General features: G+C 59.4%; 1 protein-coding gene across 1 annotated transcript in view; it reads right to left on the minus strand.

Annotated features, from left to right (window-relative positions):
* FAM19A5 (family with sequence similarity 19 (chemokine (C-C motif)-like), member A5) overlaps positions 1 to 20,403 on the minus strand; it is a 129,554-nt gene that overhangs the window by 96,696 nt on the left and 12,455 nt on the right. Inside the window, exon 5 of the mRNA XM_011998233.1 lies at positions 7,592 to 7,741. Coding sequence (XP_011853623.1) covers positions 7,592 to 7,741 — 150 coding nt within the window. The remainder of the gene's footprint in view (positions 1 to 7,591; positions 7,742 to 20,403) is intronic.

Here is a 20,403-nt window from a genome sequence, read left to right on the forward strand (position 1 = left end):
CCTCCCCTTGGTTCCCTGGTTGGCAGTGCAGGGGCCCTGTGTCCACAGCCCTGGGAAAGAGCCTCCCTTGTGAAAAGGAGGGAGCAGAGCAAGGAGACCGCCCTCTTCCCTCCAGAGCCGCCACACCCTGACGTGACTCGACAGGGTGAGGTTCGGGCACCCGTGTTTGCTCAGCCACCTCCCGGTGTGCTCCCACCCTGAGAGTCCCCACAGCACCTCAAAAATCAGCAATTCATCTACCAACCCCGGCTGCCATCTGGTGACACCCACGTAGTGCCCGTGAATGCTGGGGTCTCCTCTCCTTCACCCCGAGCTGTGCTCCCTGGAGCTGGGAGTTGGGGCGCTTCACAGTGGGGGACACTCAAGGGAGTTCATGTTCTGAGCAGCAGGAGACCCTGGCTCCACCCACCTCATCTCTCTACAGAGGTGTCAGAGAGCCATGCAGCTGCTGTGCGGTTCTCCAACAATTAAACGCACCAAGATCTGGAAGGAACTGCCGGGGAACTTGCTGGAGAAGGACTAGCTTGCTCCCTTCTGGTAAAACTGGACTCTGATGAAGCCAACTGTCTGGCCTTTAGCATAGTTGCCGCTGTACCCTCAGACCACAGCCATGGGTTGGGCCGGGCAGTCAGCTCCTCCCTGAAAGAACTCTACGAGAGTGGCCCTGGCCAGGGCCTGGGATGGCCAAGGCACTGTGAGTTGTGGCTCCAGCAGCAGACACACCTGTCCTACCCTGCCCATCTGCTGGGCCTGATGCGGCTGCATCCTCTGGATTGAAGCAATTCACATCCATGTCCTAGGGAACCGGGGGCAGGGTCTCTTCCCACCATCTTCCTCATAAACCAATCATGCTCAGAACTGAGGGGTGTGGTGCCCGCATCCCAGGGCATCTCCAATCCCATCTGGATCCAGGCAGAATGGAACGGAGGGGTGTGCTGGGGAAGGAAGTGTCGCCAACAGCCCCCAGGCGCCTCTCTGCTTGCCAAGCGTTTATAACACACCACCCTCTCCCAGCAGTGGTTCCATAACAAAAAGGCCGCGGGTGGCAGCAGCCTGCGCGGAGATGTATGTGTCCTGACAGCCCCACCACGGTCACGTCATGCAGTGGCTGGCAGTGCCTGCCAAGCAGAGGGCCACACCAGCACCCACAACTTCTGTGCCGCAAAGCACGGACCCCAAGCCACGAGGAGTCCAGGGTGACCAGGACCCAAAACCTGGCTGAGGACGCAGCTGCAGACCCAGTCGCCTGTGGCTTCAGGAAACCTCCAGAAATGCTGGGCTCTCCCTGAGCCCCCAAAAGGAAGCCAACGTGTCCATGCCCCTAAGCAGTGGTGAGGGCACATCCTGAGGCAGGCAGGTACCCAGCTGGTCTCCATCACGTACTGGAACGGACCTGGACCATGAGTCCTTTTTTCAGCAAGGTTGTTAGGGGAGCGGGTGCCCAATAAACCGCCCAGAGCAAAGCCGGGTGCTCCATGTGGGGGTCTGGGCCCCTCTGAAAAACAGCTTCATTATCCTTCCTCAGATCAGGGCCTCGGTGATTTGGTGAGGGCCCAGACCCCCTCCTGGATGGCGCTGGGCGGCCCGAGCGGGGTGCCAGGCTGCCGAGGGCGGTCAGGGCTCAGTGCAGGAAGGGCTGCCCATGGACAGCCAACTGCCAGCAGGCAGCCTCCCGTGAGCTCCATGGTCAAACGGATGACCCCATGTTGTGTGAACAACTGTGGGGAACCAGGGCCCTCCTTATCCCAACCACCACTTGCCGAGGGGATGAACGGGGCAGGCAGGGCCAGCCACAGCCTCTACAGCTGCCACCCTGGGGCTGACCCCTGGCCAGGCTGAGCACCGACTGGTGGGGGCAGGCTGACTCGGCCACAGACACCGAATCTTAGGAACCTTGGCGCAATCCCAGCGTCTTGTGTACAATAGAGCAGGTGATTCACATCTCTCCTGGTGGAACATCTCCCTCACCCTAGTCCCCGCCACAACATGCCTTCAGCTGGCCCTGGGGGCCCCGCCAGCGCCTCAAGGTGGAGACAATGCGTTGTGCCCGGCCTCTCGGAACTGAAAGGCTTTTCCCTCCTGCACTCCTGTAATTAAACCCCATGTTTCTAGAGCATCATGAGCTATGAGGTGTGATGACGGCCAACAACGGGGGAAAGGTAAGAGAAGAAGTGGCTTCCCTGCCATCCTGGCTCCTGCAGTCACTGCCGGGGCCCACAGCCCAGGGTCCCGTGGCCCTGCCATCAGTGTGGTATCCATCCCCACAGCAAAGACAGGGACCGTCTCCAGACTCCTGTAGGTGGCCGGGGCACCCTCCACCCTCCTGCACCGACCTGCTGCTGGAGGACGTGGAGGATGAGACCAGGGCTGTGGACGTGGAGTGGAAGGTGACACTGACCACAGATCCCCCTCGCGGTGCCCCTTCTTCTTCACACCTGGACTCTAAACCACATGTGAAGCACAGACGCCAAACACCACAGCCTCAGCGTGCACCTGACTATGGCTGCGCGTCTACTGCCACCCACCCACGCTGCCTGAGAGTGGGCAGGGCCTCTACTGTCCCACACCTGCCTATGGCTGCGCGTCTACTGCCACCCACCCACGCGGCCTGAGAGTGGGCAGGGCCTCTACTGTCCCACACCTGCCTATGGCTGCGCGTCTACTGCCACCTACCCACGCGGCCTGAGAGTGGGCAGGGCCTCTACTGTCCCACACCCGCCTCAAACTCCCAACACGGAGAAGCAAAGACTCCGGCCACCACACCTCTGCCCAGAACCCAGCAGTGCCCACCTGCCTGTTTCTGTCTCTTTTCCCAGCCCAGGACCCAGGTGGCTTGCAAGGTCTCACGTCTGGAGAATACAAGGCTCCGCTCAGCCCCCACTTCCAGGCCTTCCGACCCTGCCCCTTCCTGGGCACAGCCTCCCCAGACCTATTGGTCAGCCCGGGATGTCCCGCACCTCCCAGTGGCCACTGCGGCCCTGACATTGAGTCTGCGCAGTGCCATGACTGCACCTTACCACTCCCTCAAAAGCTCCCAGGGAAAACTGCCCCCACCCAGGCCCGAGACTTGAGGCTCCCACCCTTCACCCCTCTGGCTCGGCTCTGGGGCAGTCCCACCCACAAACCACCACCTTCTGCTGCCCCCACCACTGGGCTGCAGTCTCTGATTTCCTGGGAAAGGAGTTTCAGGAGAACTTGACTTGCAGGAGACAGCACCTCTATTCATAAAGGAAGACCTTGCTTCAGCGAGGAGGGCTGGCCAGGTACAGCCACCTGCTGCACGCCTGGCAAGGGCTGGGTGAGCGCTGGACTCGGGGACAGGGTCTCAGTCCTCAGTGCAGTGCTGTGGTGGCAGCGGGACCCGGCACGGGTGTGATGACGGAAAAGGGAACCTGGTGCAGCTGCATAAACAGCTAGAAAGGAGCAGAAGCAGGGCCTGCCCAGCCCACCAGGGCATCACCCACCTGGGTGCCTGCCTCAGAGGGCAGCCCTGGGGGAGGGGAGGCTCGGTGGCTGATATTTAAGGATGGAAAGTGCCACAGTGCTGATACTGTGTGTAAGGATGGAATGCACCGCAGTGCGTGGCTGGTTTGTGTTTGAATCTTTCACTGATGGTTCCATAAGTTGGATCTCGCACGCAGGTGCACAGACTCATGGACCTGCCCCGTACAGGCAGGGACATGGTTCACCCAGAAATGCTTTGGCTCAGAGACAAGGCCGGGGAGGCTGGAGGCTATAATTCCTCTCTAATCATTGGCCCCCTCTTTTCATAAAGAGAAGCATTTCTAGTGAGCTCCTCTTCATCCCTCAATACCCTATTCAAATGCCCCCTCATGGATGCATCCTTGCTGAGGTCCCAGCAGGAAGAAGTGAGGACACTCTGGGGCCACAGTCTGAATTCCCGTACCTGCAGCACTGCGTGGCTCGCTGTATTGGGTGTTTTGAGTTGACGCCCCCGTTCACCTCCCCTGCTGCCATGGGTATACACCTTCTTCCAACAGATGAGTGAGTGAGCAAATGTATGAGTAATTAAGCAGCCAACGAATGAACACGTGAGCAGAGTCAGGCTTCCTCCGGCATTCCGGGTGCCTGTGGTCACGGAACACAGTAGGGGCAGCAATATTTCAACCCTACTCACATTCAATTCCAACCCAGCCCAACACAGCACAAGTTTTCTCTTTAGCAAACACAATTCACATGTGAGGAAACTTATTATGCACACAGAGCAGGAAAATAGAAAAGCAAAAATTAAATTAGATGGCAGCCTGGAAAATGCCCACTGTGCAAAAAGAAGCAAGCTAACTAATTTGTTTGGCCCCCCTTGAAAATGGTGCGGTTTTAATTTGGGTCTCTGGGACCCGGCTCCTGAGGCACAGGAGGCTCCTGGTGAGAGGGAAGTGAATGCGGTTTCAGATGAGCAGACCCAGATTCAATTAGTAATCAATTCTGACCCCAACTCTCCCCATGGGCGGGCGGAAGTCAGGAGAAGAAAGGACGGCCTGGCTGTGAACTCCTTGGCAGTGCAGAGCACCTCTCTCCTTCCCAGTCTTGGGAAGCATCAGTGTTCCCGAGAAGGCGCCCTGGCCACCATGTGTTCCAGTGGTTCCAGATACAGGCAGCCAGGAGGGCAGTGGCTGTGGGAGAAGCAGTCCCTTTCCCTGGAAAGAAGGCCGCCACATCTCTGCCCCAGCTTGCCCCGGGATCCAGCTCTGTAGAACCGAGGCCTGAGAGCCACAGAGTGGCCCAGAGGCCCTGCGTACCTGGTGTTTAATCACATGCCTTCCACAGATGCAAATTGATAGATGTTTTTAATAAGGACAAAAACAAGGCTCCAGGGCCCGCTCCTCCCACCCCAGGTCCTCAAAATGCACCAGAAGCCTCTGATGGCTCCCCTCTCCTCCAGCCCACTCCAGCAAGCTCAGCCTCTCGCCCCACAATCCCCCTCCCAAGTGCCAAAGAGCTTCCCAGAAACCCTCAGGGCTGGTGGCAGGAGGGCCAGTGGCACACGGCTGCAGGGTCTAGGGAAGACAGACAGGTGGCTCAGCCGGAAGGCCACCTGGCCCATGAGTTCTTCCCGGGCACCCCACCTGAGCAGTGCACGCAACCCCCAGGTGCACAGGGCATCTGCGGGGAGGAGAGGTGCACGGGCTGAAGCCTGGGCAGAGTGCGCTCCCTTCAGCCAAGAGCCCGCAGCCCCCTCCCCTCCTTCCCTTCCTGTAAAGGCCACGGGCGTTAGGGGTCCAGGTAGTGGGCCCTGGGGCACACTCACTGCCTGGCCTGTTCCTGCACAGTCTTAGGACACACTCATCAGTGAGACACCCGGAGGAAGCTCAGTGACTCTGTCAGCCCTCATCCTCCTGACCACGCCCTGACTCTGCTGAGAACCCCAAGAGAGGTCTATCCGGCTTTAGGGGATCAAGGGCTTGTCCTATTAGAACACCTTTCTCCTGGTCATACTGGGAGTTTTTTTTTTTTTTTTTTTTTTGAGACTCGCTCTGTCGCCCAGGCTGGAGTGCAGTGGTGTGATCTCGGCTCACTGCAACCTCCGCCTCCTGAGTTCAAGCAATTCTCCGCCTCAGCCTCCCAAGTAGCTGAGATTACAGGTGCACGCCACCACGCCCAGCTAATTTTGTATTTTTAGTAGAGATGGGGTTTCACCATCTTGACCAGGCTGGTCTTGAACTCCTGACCTCGTGATCCACCTGCCTCAACCTCCCACAGTACTGGGATTACAGGCGTGAGCCACTGCGTCTGGCTTACACGGGCGTTCTTATTCCTAGTGCAGCCGCCTCCCCCCCGTGGGGTGTTCAGGATACCTCGGCCCTATCTCTGTGCGCCCCATCCCTTCTCCATGGACCTTCACCAGCACCTACGAAGCAGCAGGCTCTATCCCTGACCCCGTGTTCCAGATTACAGCACAGCACAAGGGCAAGGCTGCCCACGTCGGGCTCCCAGGCAGAGGCAGTGGAATCTGAAGTTGGGTATCTGGAGCCCCCGCAAGGGCAGCAGGGGAGAAAAGGACCCTTGACCAGAGTCAGAAAACCTGGACTCCAAATCCAGCCCTGGCAGGCGTCTGCCCTCCATGGGGTGGGCCAGCTGAGTCTGGGACCCATCTCCACAGGTCCCTGCACCACGTCCCCGGAAGGCCAGTGAGCGCTGCACCCGGCCTGAGATGCCTGCACCCATGTTCAGTGCAGGATGCCACGGATATAGCTGCCCTGAAGTCCACCAAGGCCTGGAGGGGCCACCAGCCAATGACACCCCTATATATCCTCGGACTTACTCCACCTGCCCAGCCCCTGCCCCTATCTTCTCCTGCCCAGCCCCTGCCCCTACCTTCTCCTGGCTTTGCAGGGCCTCTGCCCCCACCAGACCGCAGCTCGAGGGCAACCCCACAGCAGCTCAAGTCTACGCCTGCCACTCAGGGATGCTGGTTTCTCGCCACCCTAAGGAGTGGCCTCAGGGCCCCCCGCCTAGCGGACTCTGCATCTCACCCACAGGGGACCCTCCCTCCCTGCACTCTCTCCTGGGCTATGGTCAAGCTGCTGCGCCTGGAACCAAGGCATCCAATACCCCTGCATGGGGTCCTTCACCCCATGGCTGCCTGGACTGGCACACGGCTGCTGCCGGCTAGGCCCATAGCAGTGCCCACGTCTGCCCCAGGGAGGGGTCTCCCCACCCACTCTGGTCACAAGGGGGTGGGCAGCCTGGATTTAATGCCGGCCCTACGCGCCCACCCCTGACCTTTGGCTGGTGTTGACACTAGACTCCTTCCCGGGACACACTGGGCCTTGGGGAGGTCCCGGCTGTGGGGTTCCCAGGTCTCACGCTGAACCCTGAGCCTGGCTGGTCACCAATGACCTTGGTCAAGCCCACATTCCCCCTACAGTCAGCAACAGCATATGCACAGCAGAGTTCCCTACCAGCGGACAGGCTCCCACCAGGCGCCAGGACAGCCCCTCCCACCCTGTGCCACCTCATAGCAGGTGCCCTTTCCAAGTGCCCTTTCCAGCAAGGCTGAGCCACAGCACAGCTTGTCAGCAGCTTGACATCTAGGGGCCGGGGATCACCACCAGCTGACAGCAGGCGCTCCTCTGCACGTGCTCAGAGCCCATGGGGGCCGGAGCTGTGGCCTCCCGAGCCTAGGCACGAGAGTGTCCTGAACTGGTCAGACCCAGAGACAAGGAGCCAGGTCCCGCTGGCAGCCTCGGCCAGACCACACGTAGACGACAGAACAGCACCCAGGGAACCTCGCCGTCCTGCAGATGGCCCCTCTGCTGTCCTTTTCCTCTCCCAGAGGCAACACCAAAGAACCACAGCCTCGGGCAAGAGACCCCCACACACAGGCAAGTAAGACAGGGTGCCGGCATCTCCCTGACCACCCCCAGGAACTGGAGACTGCGCCCCAGCCAGTCCCCAAGCCACAAGCTCACAAATCCACGGGAGCAGCTGTGCCAATGGCCAGGGACCTGACCTGAGGATACACCGAGGCCTAGGGGGACCTTCAGGAAAGGGGCCGCATCAGGGAAGAGGCACCCTCGGGGATGCCGCGCTCAGCGCCCGGAGGGGTCCCGGGGCTGCAGGTGCTTACCGTCCACACAGGCGGGCCGGGCTCTCGTGGTGCCGGCGATCTGCCCCTTTCTACACGCACAGCGGGCGGTCTGCCGGGCGATCGTCCTCCGAGGCTGGCTGCTGTCCCGGTCCAGGGTCACAATCTCACAGGTGCCGGCGGCCAGCTGACCTGCAGAGAAGAGCAGAAGTGAATGAGTGGTCACACGTTACAGACACCCATAGCCAGAGCCCACCCAAAGCCCACCCACCAAGGGGCCCCCGGCGGCCAGGCCACAGGGCAGGGAGACCGCTTCACTCAGAGGGAGCGTCCGAAAGCACCTCGAAGGCTGTCAGCAAGGAGCGCTCGATGGAAGCCAGAGCTGGGTCAAGTCGGCGACCTCCACCCTGTGCACAGCCTGGCGTTCAGGCGGCACTGCCTTGGCAGACAGGAAATTAAACGCAGCCCCATCTTTGTCACGCCCGGAAATGAAAGGCTCGGATCACGAGGAGGGAGCTGGCTCCCCTGCACACAATCAGGCGCCTGCTGGAGGGAAGCCGGGCTCTACGAGGCACAGTGCTTGGTCTCCATCCCCAAGCGCCAGCACACTGGACCCAGGGCATGGCATTTTGGAGCCGGAAAACAGGTCAGACCCCCTCTCAGGCTTGTCAAAGGCTGTGTGGAACCAGCCACGCTGCCAGGGAGGAACTGCCATCCCCGCCTGGGTACAGAGGCATGAGCAGGCAGGCACCACTGTGTGTATCAATGCCAAAGCGTTCAGGATTTCCTCTGCCCTCCCACAGTGCCGTGCACGTCCCCACACACATATGTGCATGTACATATATGCACACAGGCACACATGGCCACACACAAGGCACAGATGTGCACACACCACACCCCTGGAGTGAGCCACAGGCATGCAGGTTTACACGGGTGCCACCCAGGTATGAGCACACTAAGGCCAGGGGGCCCAGGCTCACTAGCAGCACATGAGGATATGCTCCCCAGGGGTGCACGTGCCCATGCAGACACAGGTACACCCAAGCTTCATGGATGTGCTGTGCAGACACCCATCACCCATGGGTGTCGTGGACAGGCTCCCACAGGGGCACCCCGCATCCCTGATCTCTCGTCATACCACCCCTGCTCCCCACATTACAGACACTCCACAGGGCAGGAGGGAGGCGGGAAGGACCCTGGGGGCAGAGTCAGGGTCTGAGATCACCCGTGGTACAGAGAAGGGGCACATTTCTTCCAAAGGTGCCAGCATAAATAATTTCCCTGGCTTTCCTCGCTGCCCCCTCCACATCCCCTAAATTCCAAGAAGAAGGCTGTCTCTGCAAGGGGCCGGCAGCCCGGGCGTCTCAGGAGCGGGAAGGTGAACCACCAGGAAGTTCTACCCTGCAAATCAACCCATGGAATTTAAGACGCCACTCTGCTGGTAAAACGCGGCACGGCGACCGCCAATCACAGCCAGGTATTAACACTGACAGATAAAGATAGTGCCCGCGCTCCAGGTAAAGATGAAAACCCAGCACCCCCAGGGCAGGATGGAGCCTGTCCCTCAGCCAGTGCTGCCCAAATCCACCCTGAATGGTGAGTGCCAGGTCCCCTGCCATCCAGCTCCACGTGGACACCTGCTCCCTGGAACCACCTGGATGTCCACTCACTGGCTGCCTCACTCCTTCCTCCGAGCAGGTAATGAGCGCCTGCTGCAAGCCCTCCTCTGTGCAGCACCCTGGGGCCCCGGCAGTGAGAACACAGTGTGGTTTCCTCCCCAGCGGCCCCGGCAGTGAGAACAGTGTGGTTTCCTCCCCAGCGGCCCCGGCAGTGAGAACACAGTGTGGTTTCCTCCCCAGCGGTCCCAGCAGTGAGAACACAGTGTGGTTTCCTCCCCAGGGGCCCCGGCAGTGAGAACAGTGTGGTTTCCTCCCCAGCGGCCCCGGCAGTGAGAACACAGTGTGGTTTCCTCCCCAGCGGTCCCAGCAGTGAGAACAGTGTGGTTTCCTCCCCAGCGGCCCCGGCAGTGAGAACACAGTGTGGTTTCCTCCCCAGCGGTCCCGGCAGTGAGAACACAGTGTGGTTTCCTCCCCAGCGGTCCCGGCAGTGAGAACAGTGTGGTTTCCTCCCCAGCGGCAGTGAGAACAGTGTGGTTTCCTCCCCAGCGGCCCCTTCCACCTGAGGGAGATGGCGGCAGCATCACAGATGCCCGGACTCAGGGCTCCCAGCCTGTGGAGATCAGCAGAGAGTCTGGGGGCTGCCTGGGGGCTCAGAACAACAGGATGGCAGGGAGGTGACTCCGAGGAAAGCCGTGGTGGGTGCATGAGGGACGAAGGGTGGCCATTCCAGCCTGGCAGAGAGGAAGCTGCAGGCAATGCCTGGGCGCTTCCCAGCAGCTGTTTCTCCAGTCTGGGTGCCCCTCCTTATCCATCCCACTCTTTCTCCTACGATAACCTTAGACGCCCCCTCCTCCGGCACCTGCCTTGTCAATTGTCACCTCTGGGTCCTCCAGCCCAGCACCCTGGCCAGAGCTGACGTCACATGTACTGGTAGGGTGTGGCTTGGAGGAACTTGGAGGGGTCGTCCAGCTCTCTTACCCCAACACCCAACACGGCTCAGGCTGTCCTCAACCCTGGGGAGTGCCCATGTCTGATTGTGACCAGGAAGCACAGGGGACAACTCCAGTGGGCACCAGACCGGCCTGCCTCAGCCCCTTCTGCCCATGGTGCAGGGCATGGAGCTGTCCAAGGTGGCCCAGGCCTGGCTGCAGAGCCCAGTGCATAGGGGCCTGCTGAGCCATGGCCGGTGCATGGCTGCGGGGTGCACGTGGCATGAGTTCACAGGAAGGATGCTGGGGCAGCAGGGGCCTCCCCTGGGACTGTGAACCAACCCCACCACCAAGCCCCTCCCACGATGAGCAAAACCCTCGTTGCCCTGTCGGGGCCACCTCCCCGAAGGCTGTGGGGAGGGCAAAATGCACACAAAATTACACACTGCTCCCAGAAAAGGGAGACACCAAATGAACAAGTGAAGGAGTGGATGAGTAAATACCGCGGGGAAAGAGCATCTGGGAGGATGAGGTGCTGCTTCTCTCCGGATAACAGCGGTGACTGCGTCAAAGCTGTGCTGCGGAGTAACGCGCATCTGGGCGGGTCCCGAGCACACGTCCTTACGTGGTGATTTATGCAGAAGTCGCTATGATCGGAGCATGGTCCCCGGCTGCTGTGTTAAGCTCTGCAGGTTGGCCTCTGGGCCACTCCACTATTCCAGGCTGCGTTGCCGCCGCCTTGATCCCAAACCCTTCCCTCTAACATCAGCCCCAGCAGAGACTCACGGTGTCCAGGCCACCCCAGGGCCACCTGCCTCCTTGGGGCAGGGCCCAGCATGAGGCAGTTCTCTGGAATCATCCACCCACAGTAGCTGGTGCCATGGGGAGACGGCCACAGCAGTGGTGGGGGTACCGCTGAGCCTGAGAAAGCCTGCTCGCCCTGCTGCTGAGCCTGGTCGCTGACTAAGTCACCAACCACACAGCCCACCCCTCAGGCGCTACCTGACTGGCCAGGGTGTTGGCATGGCCAGCGCCTCGGGCAAGCCGCTGTCCCTCCTAGCTGCCCTCCTCCTCTGTAAGGGGCACAGGTGCCACACACTGGGCAGGGCCACACCAAAGTGCACTGGAGGGTTTCCAATCCCAGTTCACCCTCACCCAGGCGGCCCCCAAACCAGCCATGGTCAACCAAACTCTCAGTCCTCAGGTACACAATTCGAACCAAATTATGTGGACAAGACGGTAATGAGCCCTGAAACAAAGCCACCCCTACATCCCTGCCCTGCGGCCACTGGGAGGCTTCCTAAAGGAGGCGTCAGGGCCGTGCAGGAGCTTCCCGCGTAACAGAGCGCCACGGCGAGCTGTGCACTGGGCAGCCTCAACAGCACACGTTCTTCTCCCATGGTGCTGGAGGCCAGCATCTGAGATCCACGTGGCAGCCGGGCCGTGGTGCCTCCGAGCCTTTCTGGGCTGTCGTGGCCCTCAGCTCAGCCCCAGCAGGTGGATGCCTGGAGCCTGCAGTAGATGCAAGGGCAGGGATGGCTTCTGCCAGGACAGGGGCTGGCCCAGGACTCACCCCAACCTCAGGGTCCCATTCTCCAAATGAGAACACCCAGCCCAACACCTGAGTGACCCCAAAACCTCCTTCTGGGACTACTGACAGGGCCAGGGCAGCCAAGAGCCAGGGTGGCTGGAGCTCCAGAGTGGAGCTCCCTGGCTCTCCCACAGCTGTTCCCCTCATACCACACGGGACTCACACACACTTGTGCATGTACATACACCACACACATGCACACACAGACCACACACACCCACACATGTGAATGTACATACCACACACTGACCAAACACACATGTGCCCATATACACCACACACACAGACCACACAATCCACACACACGGGTCAGCATATACCACACAGAAAGACCACGCAGGCCACACACCACATACTCCACACACACAGACCACAGAGTCACTCACATGGTATGTACGCCCACACACACCCCAATCTCTGCCCACTGCGAGGCCTTTGGGGAGGGGTCCTGGCCAGCCTGGTCTCCAGGCTGCAGCGACAAGGTACTCAGGGGTCTGGCTCCAAGTGCCAGGTGATGCTCGGCTGCCATCCAGTGCTGACTGCTCCTCTGCTCACGAGCTCCAAAACCACCTCATTCTCAGAAACGGGGGTTCAGAAGGGAGGTTGGGCCCACCCGGAGTCAGGAGCTGGGGAGGCCACACCAGGGCTGCCTGTGGGGTGTGAGAGCCTGGAGGCGTCCTGATGTCTGGAGGTGCAGGATAGGCCCGGGTCCCTGGGCCGCCCCTTTGCACCTGCCCAGCTTCTAGGAGGAGGTCATTTGGGAAGTTCTGGGGTCCCCTGGGGATCTGGCAGGGCTGGGATAGTGGCAAGGCCCCCCCACAGGGCTTGGTGCCCTCAGCAAAGCACAGGCCCCTCCACCAGGCTGCCCCCTCCTCAGTGTGCTGCTGGTCCACCCACGGTGCCAGCCTTTTCTCGGAGATGGGGATGGTGTTTCTTTCTCTTCTCTCATCTTTTTGTTTTTAAATAAAGAGTTTGCATTGCTTTTAAGACCAGAAGGAAAAACATTCAAAAATAAAGCAAGTAATCACAATTCCTTCTCCAGCACCAACTCCCACAAAGCCCAGGCAGAGTGCTTGGGGAGTGGTCTCTGCTGAGAGGATGCGGGACCTTGCAGGCCCCCACCGGTGGCCTTTCCGCTGGGCTGGCCTGGACCAGGGGCCTGCCGAGGGCTCCCAGGGAGCGAGGCCGTGTGCACACGCGTGTGCGAGGGGAGGGCGTGCAGGGGGGAGGGGCAGCCACCGTCAGAATGGAAAAGAACAAAGCTGCCTTTGGGGGAGTTTTCTTAGAAAGGCAGTGACATCATCGTGTGGCAAAAATCAGAAATCGGAGAGAGAGATTTTAAAAAAGAAAGAATCCGCCCCTCCAGCCCCTAGGACCAGCCCCTCCCGGAACACATCCCCAGACTTGACTTCTGTCAGGGTGCATACGGGTCGATCACAGGAAACCTCCTTTCCATAAGTGGTGTTTGTCACGCATCATTTCACAGAGACCCCCTTCTGAGGAAAGAATGTGGCCACCTGGAATTCTAAGGTAGCAGGGAACCACCAGAGACCACAGGTCACTGTTCCCACTGCCCCGGCAGGGGGGCCACAGTGCCACCACGGTCTCAGCTTCAGGCAGAAGATGTCCCACAGGGCAGACCCCCACCAACACCCCCCCAACTGGGGAGCCTGGGCAGACCACTCACTTCTCAGCTCGTCCCCTGGCCTTTGAATTAGGGAGGCAGCCTAGCTCTGTGCCATACAGAGAAGACCCCTGAGAGGCAGAGCCAGGTGTGAGCCGGGCACTGTCTGTGAGCCACGTGGCTGGGGGAGCCTGCATACTTAGGAGCCCCCGCCGTCTCTGGAAGAAACTGCCCCGGGGTAAATGCCTCTCATCACCCACACCCCAGCCCTGCCCTGTCCTGTCCTGCCCGCCCAGCTGGCTGTGTCTGAGCCAAAAAGGGAGACCACGACCCAGGGAAAGCCCCACCGTAGAAGCATACCCCACTTGACAGCTGAGATAAGGCAGCCTTGGTTGCCAAGGGAGCCCAGGCTGCGTCTGTGCTAGGCACGCAGGCTGGAGGAGCTTCTGCAGGCTGTAGGCCCATTCACGTCCCTCGTCAGCATGCAGAGGGTGGTGGGTGCTGGCACGCCCCCATGCCCACTCAGACGCCAGCTCTGAGCTCCCACACAGCGTGGAACCCTCCACCCTCCAGCAGAGCTGCATGGTAGACCTGTCTGGGAGCCCTGCTGGGGGCTAGGCCGAGCCTCCACTGTCCCAGGGCAGGAACTAAGGAGTGGTCTGGTGGCCTCTGGGAGCCTGAGGCCTGCAGAGCCGAAAAGCCTGGCGCCGGCCCCATTTGCTGCACTGGCACAGCAGGGCATGGGCTGGACTGGGTTCAGGGACTGCAGCAAGCCCTGTGCAACCCACCCAGGCTAGCACCAGCATCATCTCGGTTCCTACAAACTTTACAGAGACAGCTCACAGCGCTGAAGCCACAGGCCTGGGGGTCACGATCTGGGACCTGTGGACGAGGGGCAGGGCACTGAAGAAAGTATCTGTGCAGCAAACTCCCAGAGCCCTGCCCAGACCCTGGGACCACCGGCTCTCCGGGACCCCGGCAGGCAACGGCGGGAAGGACGCTGTGGACTGAGTAGAGGTGGGTACAGGACCAAGTCCAGCCACTCTGTTTTTATGAGTGAGTCAAGTTATGACAGGGGAGACGGCTGGACCCAGGGAAGACCAGACTGGTGGCCATGACAGAAGCCCCTCAAATCCCTGCAGAGTCCTCAAAGCAAGGGACCACCCAGGCTGGGCAGGTCACTGGAAGGTCCAGGGAGAATGTCTAGGAGACAGGCGGTGCCCCCTCCTTCCAGGTGCTGGGTGGGGGCTGGTGGGACAGTGGGGGCACCTGGGAGTAGCTTCAGGGGGTCACTGACCAGGTCCAGGCTCCAGGAGGTGTGACAAAGGGAGTCACTCAGGGGCCAGGCTGGGGCCTCCCTGACGGGAAACAGGCCCTCAGGGTGTCTGGAGCTCAGCCTGGTCCCTCTGGAGCAGCTCCTGCCACCCGTGGGGCGCAGACAGACAAACCATGTGATCCTGCCAGGCTGTGACACAGATCTGGGAGGATGTCTGATGTGACGCATGACAGGATGAAGATCCAAAATGACTTTGACAGGCACAGACCAAAAGGGTGGCATTTACCCACCATAAATGTCAGCTTTGTGCTTGGTCAGACCAAAAGCAAGGTGCAGCTGAGGGGCCCGGCAGGCCTGAGGGCAGGGGACGGCCTGAGGTGACCCACAGTGCCACTGGGAAGGTGGGGCCCAGGGGCAGGTCCCCAACAGGGAGAAAAGGAGGCACCATAGGGCCATCCAGAGTTCCCGTAAGGAGCGCTCACAGACCAGCCTGTGTCCAAGTGATGGGTGGGGCAACGCGGTGTCCTCAGCCTGTCTTGCCCACCTGCATGGGCGCCATCTCTGAGCTGGGACCTGGGAGGAAATGAGGCCAGAAGAGCTGGGCTTAGTGTCGGGGTGCTGCCTGTGTGCGGTGTCCCAGGGCTTAGTGTCGGGGTGTCGCCTGTGTGCAGTGACCCAGGGCTTAGCGTCAGGGGAGGGGTGTTGCCTGTGTGTGGTGACCCAGGGCTTAGTGTTGGGGTGCTGCCTGTGTGCAGTGACCCAGGGCTTAGTGTCAGGGGGTGCTGCCTGTGTGTGGTGGCCCAGGTCGTAGTGTCAGGGGTCTAAGACACGTGTACCCTGTGACCAGTCATTTGCTTTGTAGGAGTAGCTCTCAAGGAAGAAGGTGTGAATAATGCCAGCAACTGGACTGGCACTGCCAGGGCGTGGTGACAGACAAGACACACCTGTGTGCTCGCTGAGTCCTCCATACCCGCAGGTGAGTGCTCTTGGCCACTGAGAATCTCGAGGTGGGCGATTTCTAACACCCTGGGTGCCCCTTGCATCATGTCCTCAGTAACTGTCTTGTCAGTTTAGCAGGACAAGACTCCCTCTGCAGTGACCCCTGGGCAGGACAACCTCAGGATCCCAGGTCCCAAATCTGTGCTTGGCTCTGTTTTCAAGGCGTTACACAAAGAGAAGACTTATTCATAAACCAGAAGGAGAAACGCCTCAGGGAGAGTTTCCGCTGGCGTGGGAAACTGCTCGGCTGTGCTGGGTGGGTGGGGGTGGCTGGGAAGGCGTTGGGGACGTCGATGGCTTGGGCTGGACATGAGGCTGTGAGTTCTACTCTGCCTCGTCACAGACACACCACATGCCCGACACACGCACACACACGTGCACACACCTGAAGCACACATACACCACACCCCTGAGCGAGGGTGCGGGATCTCATTAGAGATGCGAGACCAGCAGGGATAACGGCAGAGCTTAGGCTGGCGAGGCTGCCTCGTACCACAGGGTTTGCGAAGGCACTTTGCTGCCCATAACGCTGGCTCCGCACATCAATTGGGAGGTTACTATTATTACTGTTTTTATTGTGGGTGAACCTAGCCAGTCGGTGTGGACTGAGGCCAAGAGACAAGGTAAGAAAAGCAGACAGGCGAGCAGGGGTCAGGCAGACAGGCGAGCAGGGGTCAGCAGGAACCGCTCTCGAGCTGAGACATCAGAGCTCTGGGGCGGAGACCAGCCCCGCCAGGCTTCCTGTCACAGGCCGCCTGGGCTGCACGGGCACTGCACATATGCACACGTACACGTGTGCACACGCCACCATGAGTTCACACTCCCCACAGGCACACATGCACCCCTACGCCACACTCATTTAGTGAGGTACACACACACACACAGATCCTCACACAGAGGCACGCCCCAGGAGCCACGGCCCTGTTCGGAGGCCTGTGTGCCTTGTCCACCATACAGGTGTCTGTGCCCTGACAAAGCAGGTGTGGGGGCAGAGCCAGGGACTCGGAAAGGCTGCTCACCTGCAGACACCTCCCCTTCCACTTTCCCAGAAGCCCCCAGCCAGGGCCCCTGCAGCTGGCCAGGAACATCATCTGGCAACCCCGGCTTTGCTCACTTGGCCCCTTCTGCCCACACCGTGGGGCAGGGGCCAGGAGGGTCCAGAGCCCTGGCCTCAGCCTCCCAGGGCCCTGCGTCTGTCCCATCCAGCTGGACTACACGCTGCCCTACACCGAGGCTGTCCTCCTTGGGCACAGCTGCCTCATCCTGTCACTCCTGGAAGAGGATGCCAGACTCCTGCTCAGGCAGGGTACCAGCCCACACCATACTAGCTCTACCCCAAGCTGCAGGCCTCAGGCCCAGCCGTCTCCAGGCTCCATGGCAGCAGCCCTGGGGCTCCTGGGGTTCGGAGGCAGCAGGGCCCTGTCACGAGTGGGGGCACCATCGAGGCCGGAACAGCGATTTCCAGGGAGCCTCTCCTCTCCCCACAACAGAAGCCCTCACCTCCACGTCGGAGCCATCCACACAGGGAGCTCTGCTCCAACTCGTAAATTAAGTGACTCGTGTTTAGTCTTATCCCGAATTGTCTAGACACTTAGCATGAGGATTAAAAACACAGAAAATGCGCTCTTTAGGATCCGATGGAGTATCACAGTCTCAATATTTAAGTTACAGTGAAATCGAGTTTGTTACTAAATCCCAAAATCAACTCCTCCGCCACAGTCTGACTTCAACAGAAGCAATTACACGTGTGCGGGAGGATCATGGAAGCCCGGTTCCCTCACGGAACAGCCAGCGGCCGGCCCAGGCTGCCCTCACTCACATAGTTGTGAAATATAATGCTGGCGTTGCTAGCAAAGTCAACGATCTCAGGAAAACATCAACTGAAGTGACCTGGCCATCTGACGGCAACGCCTCCCTGTGTCCCCACTGGCCAGCCCCTCCCATGGCCCTTCTGGAATCTTCAGCCGGCTCCCACCACTGCCGGGAGCACCTGCCTGTGGCCTGGCCTGTCTGGCCACTGCCTGTGGACCTGCAAATGTGAGCAGGGCCCACAGGAAGTGCGTGGGTGGCTGGGAGGGAGGAGGGAGGTGCCTGGGACCTGCAGCTCTTCCCAAGCTCTGCCTGGGCCAAGTGTGCCAAGAGCCGCCTGTGAAATCCGACAGAAACAGGTGGAGAAGACGATAATACAAATAAAAAGGCAACAATGGCTATGATTACAACAATGGCCGGAGCAGCTCAGCCCCGCAGGACCCAAGCCACAGCATCTGCCGTTCAGCTCCCTGCATTGGCTCCTTGGGGCACTGAATCAAAAACGCCCAGCACCACTGGCAGAAGCCCCTTCCTTCTCTCTCGGGTTCCCAGGCTGCACCTGGAGTGGCCTGGGAATGTGCCCTGCAGACACAGAAGGAACCAGGCCAGGAGAGAGCATGGGTGCGATGCCCAGGAAAGGGTGAGTGCTGGTGGGACTCTGCCCCCGTTAGCTGGGATGGAGGGTTCAAGACAGAAACGCAGGGACTGCTCAAGAGCCACTGAAATACGCCGCGCAGTGATGCCGGGGAAGACAGACGCCCTCACGGACGACGAGCTGCTTCTGCAAGGTTCTGGGCCCCCTGGGTAGGGACTGGGAGATGGTTGCTAGAGGCAGCCAGGAAGGCAGAGCGGCTGGAGGTCAGCCTGCAGTTGCCCTGAAGAAGGCTGGGAAGCCCCAGCTCCTCCCAGGCCCTAACCAGCCTCAGGAGCTACCTGCCCTCAGGCCCCTGGCCCCTCGACAGCTGGTCGAGGCTGTGCCCTCCACCAGCTACGCCTGCCCACCGGGCTGCCCGAGCACACGTCAACCTCTCAGGCTCAGTCCCGGCTGGTTTGAGACAGGCTGGCCCTGCTCTCTGGCCCCAGCCGGTGCTAGGTTGATAGACTCTGTTGGCATCCATCAGGTCACACCGGGGGCTGGCCCTGCTCTCTAGCTCTGGCTGGTGCTAGGTGGATGGAGCTCTGTTTACATGCATTAGGCCACACCAGGAACAAGGCCGGCCATGCTCTGTGTTCTCCGTCCCCACGCCCCAGGCCCCAGGCCCAGAGCAGCCCAGACAGGATGGTGGAGTAGGGGACACTGCCCATGCACCTCCCTGACCAGGGTAGCGGATCCCTCTTACCTCAGGAAAATGGCTCCCTGGGACCCTGCTTTGGGCCAGACTTGCTTTTCCTCTTTGATGTGGACATAAACCAAAAAGTGCAGCAAGCTCCTCCCAGATGCCCCGTGGGTCTGCTCCTTCCCGTCCCCAAGCCCAGTACGGACTGCACTTCATGAATGACTGGCAAATGGCAGATGAAGGAAGGATCGTGTGAGCGCATGAGAGAGTGAATGAGGGAGTGGCTGAGTGAGTGGCTGAGTGAGTGACTGAATGAATGGGAGTGAATGAATGAGAGGGTGAATGAGTGAGAGTAGATGAACGAGAAGGTGAGAGGGTGAATGGGTGAATGAATGAATGAGTGACCAAGTGAGTGACTCAGTGAGTGAGTGAGTAAATGACTGAGTAAATTATGACTGAATGTGTCAATGAGTGGGTGAGTGGGTGAATCAGTGACTGAGTGGGCGAATCAGTGACTGAGTGAATCAGTGAATGAATGTGTGAATAAGTGAATGATTGAATGAATGTGTGAATAAGTGAATGAGTGAATGAATGAGTGAATTAATGAACGAGTAAAGGAGTGAAAGAGTAAATGAGTAAAAGAGTGAAGGAGTGAATAAATGAGTGAATGAGTGACTAAATGAGTCAATGAATGAGTGAATGAGTGAATGAGTTAATGAATGAGGGAGTGAGTAAATGAGTAAAGGAGTGAAGGAGTGAATAAATGAGTGATTGAGTGAGTGAATGAGTTAATGAATGAGTGAATGTGTGATGAGTGATGAATGAGTTAATGATTGAATAAGTGAGTGAATAAATGAGTGAATGTCAAGGAAAGGGAGACTCTCCACTGGCCATGACTTCCCACCTGCTGAGTCGGTGCACCGGGCAGCTGAGGGCAGTGGGGGCAGTGCCACCGTCAACACGCCCTGCACCCCCAGGCCCTCTGAGTGACAAGCTGCCCCCTGGAAAGCGTGAGGGCCTCGCCCAGGTCCTAGGGGGCTGCTTCTCACCCACGATTGTGAGAAATAAACACAGTGGCACAGATACCCCTGAGAAATCAAATCAGCACTGTGAATGAACATTCAATTTCTCAGTATTCCACCGTTTCCACGTTCTGGCTTCCTCCCATATCCTCATCTTCACTTTAAAGATGACTTAGTATGTAACTTTCCACAAGTCATTTAAACAAATGGACTCACATGGTCACGACAACAGAAACACCAGGACCCACTGCCACCCCCAGCCACCCCCACCAATCGCTCCCTAGAGAAGCCTCCCTTTTTGGCTCTGTTCAGGAGGAATCTGCACCAAGAAAGATGCAGAGAGAGGGAAAAGAGAGATACAGAGCAAAGCATGGAGAGAGAGAGAGAAAAGAGAGAGGAGAGAAGAGAGACAGAGCAAAGCAGGCAGCTCGAGAGAGAGGGAGGTGGGGCAGAGAGAAGGGGCCCTGCACACTGGTGGTGAGACCCCTGAAAATAAGCTGTATTGTTTCAAGAACATTCCACAAACACACCCGGGCCTACCGCCGCACCCCTGGGGCAGAAGCATGGGCCCCGTCTCTCCAGCATTCAGGAATGTCTGTGCAACCACCACCTGCCCAGCCTCCCAGGCCACAGCCAGGCTGGAACACGCTCCCTGCCATGGTGGGCAGACGGCACAGGCCACAGCCAGGCTGGAACACGCTCCCTGCC

The sequence above is a fragment of the Mandrillus leucophaeus genome, unplaced genomic scaffold (assembly GCF_000951045.1).
Source record: "Mandrillus leucophaeus isolate KB7577 unplaced genomic scaffold, Mleu.le_1.0 Scaffold562, whole genome shotgun sequence".
NCBI classification, from domain to species: Eukaryota; Metazoa; Chordata; class Mammalia; order Primates; family Cercopithecidae; genus Mandrillus; species Mandrillus leucophaeus.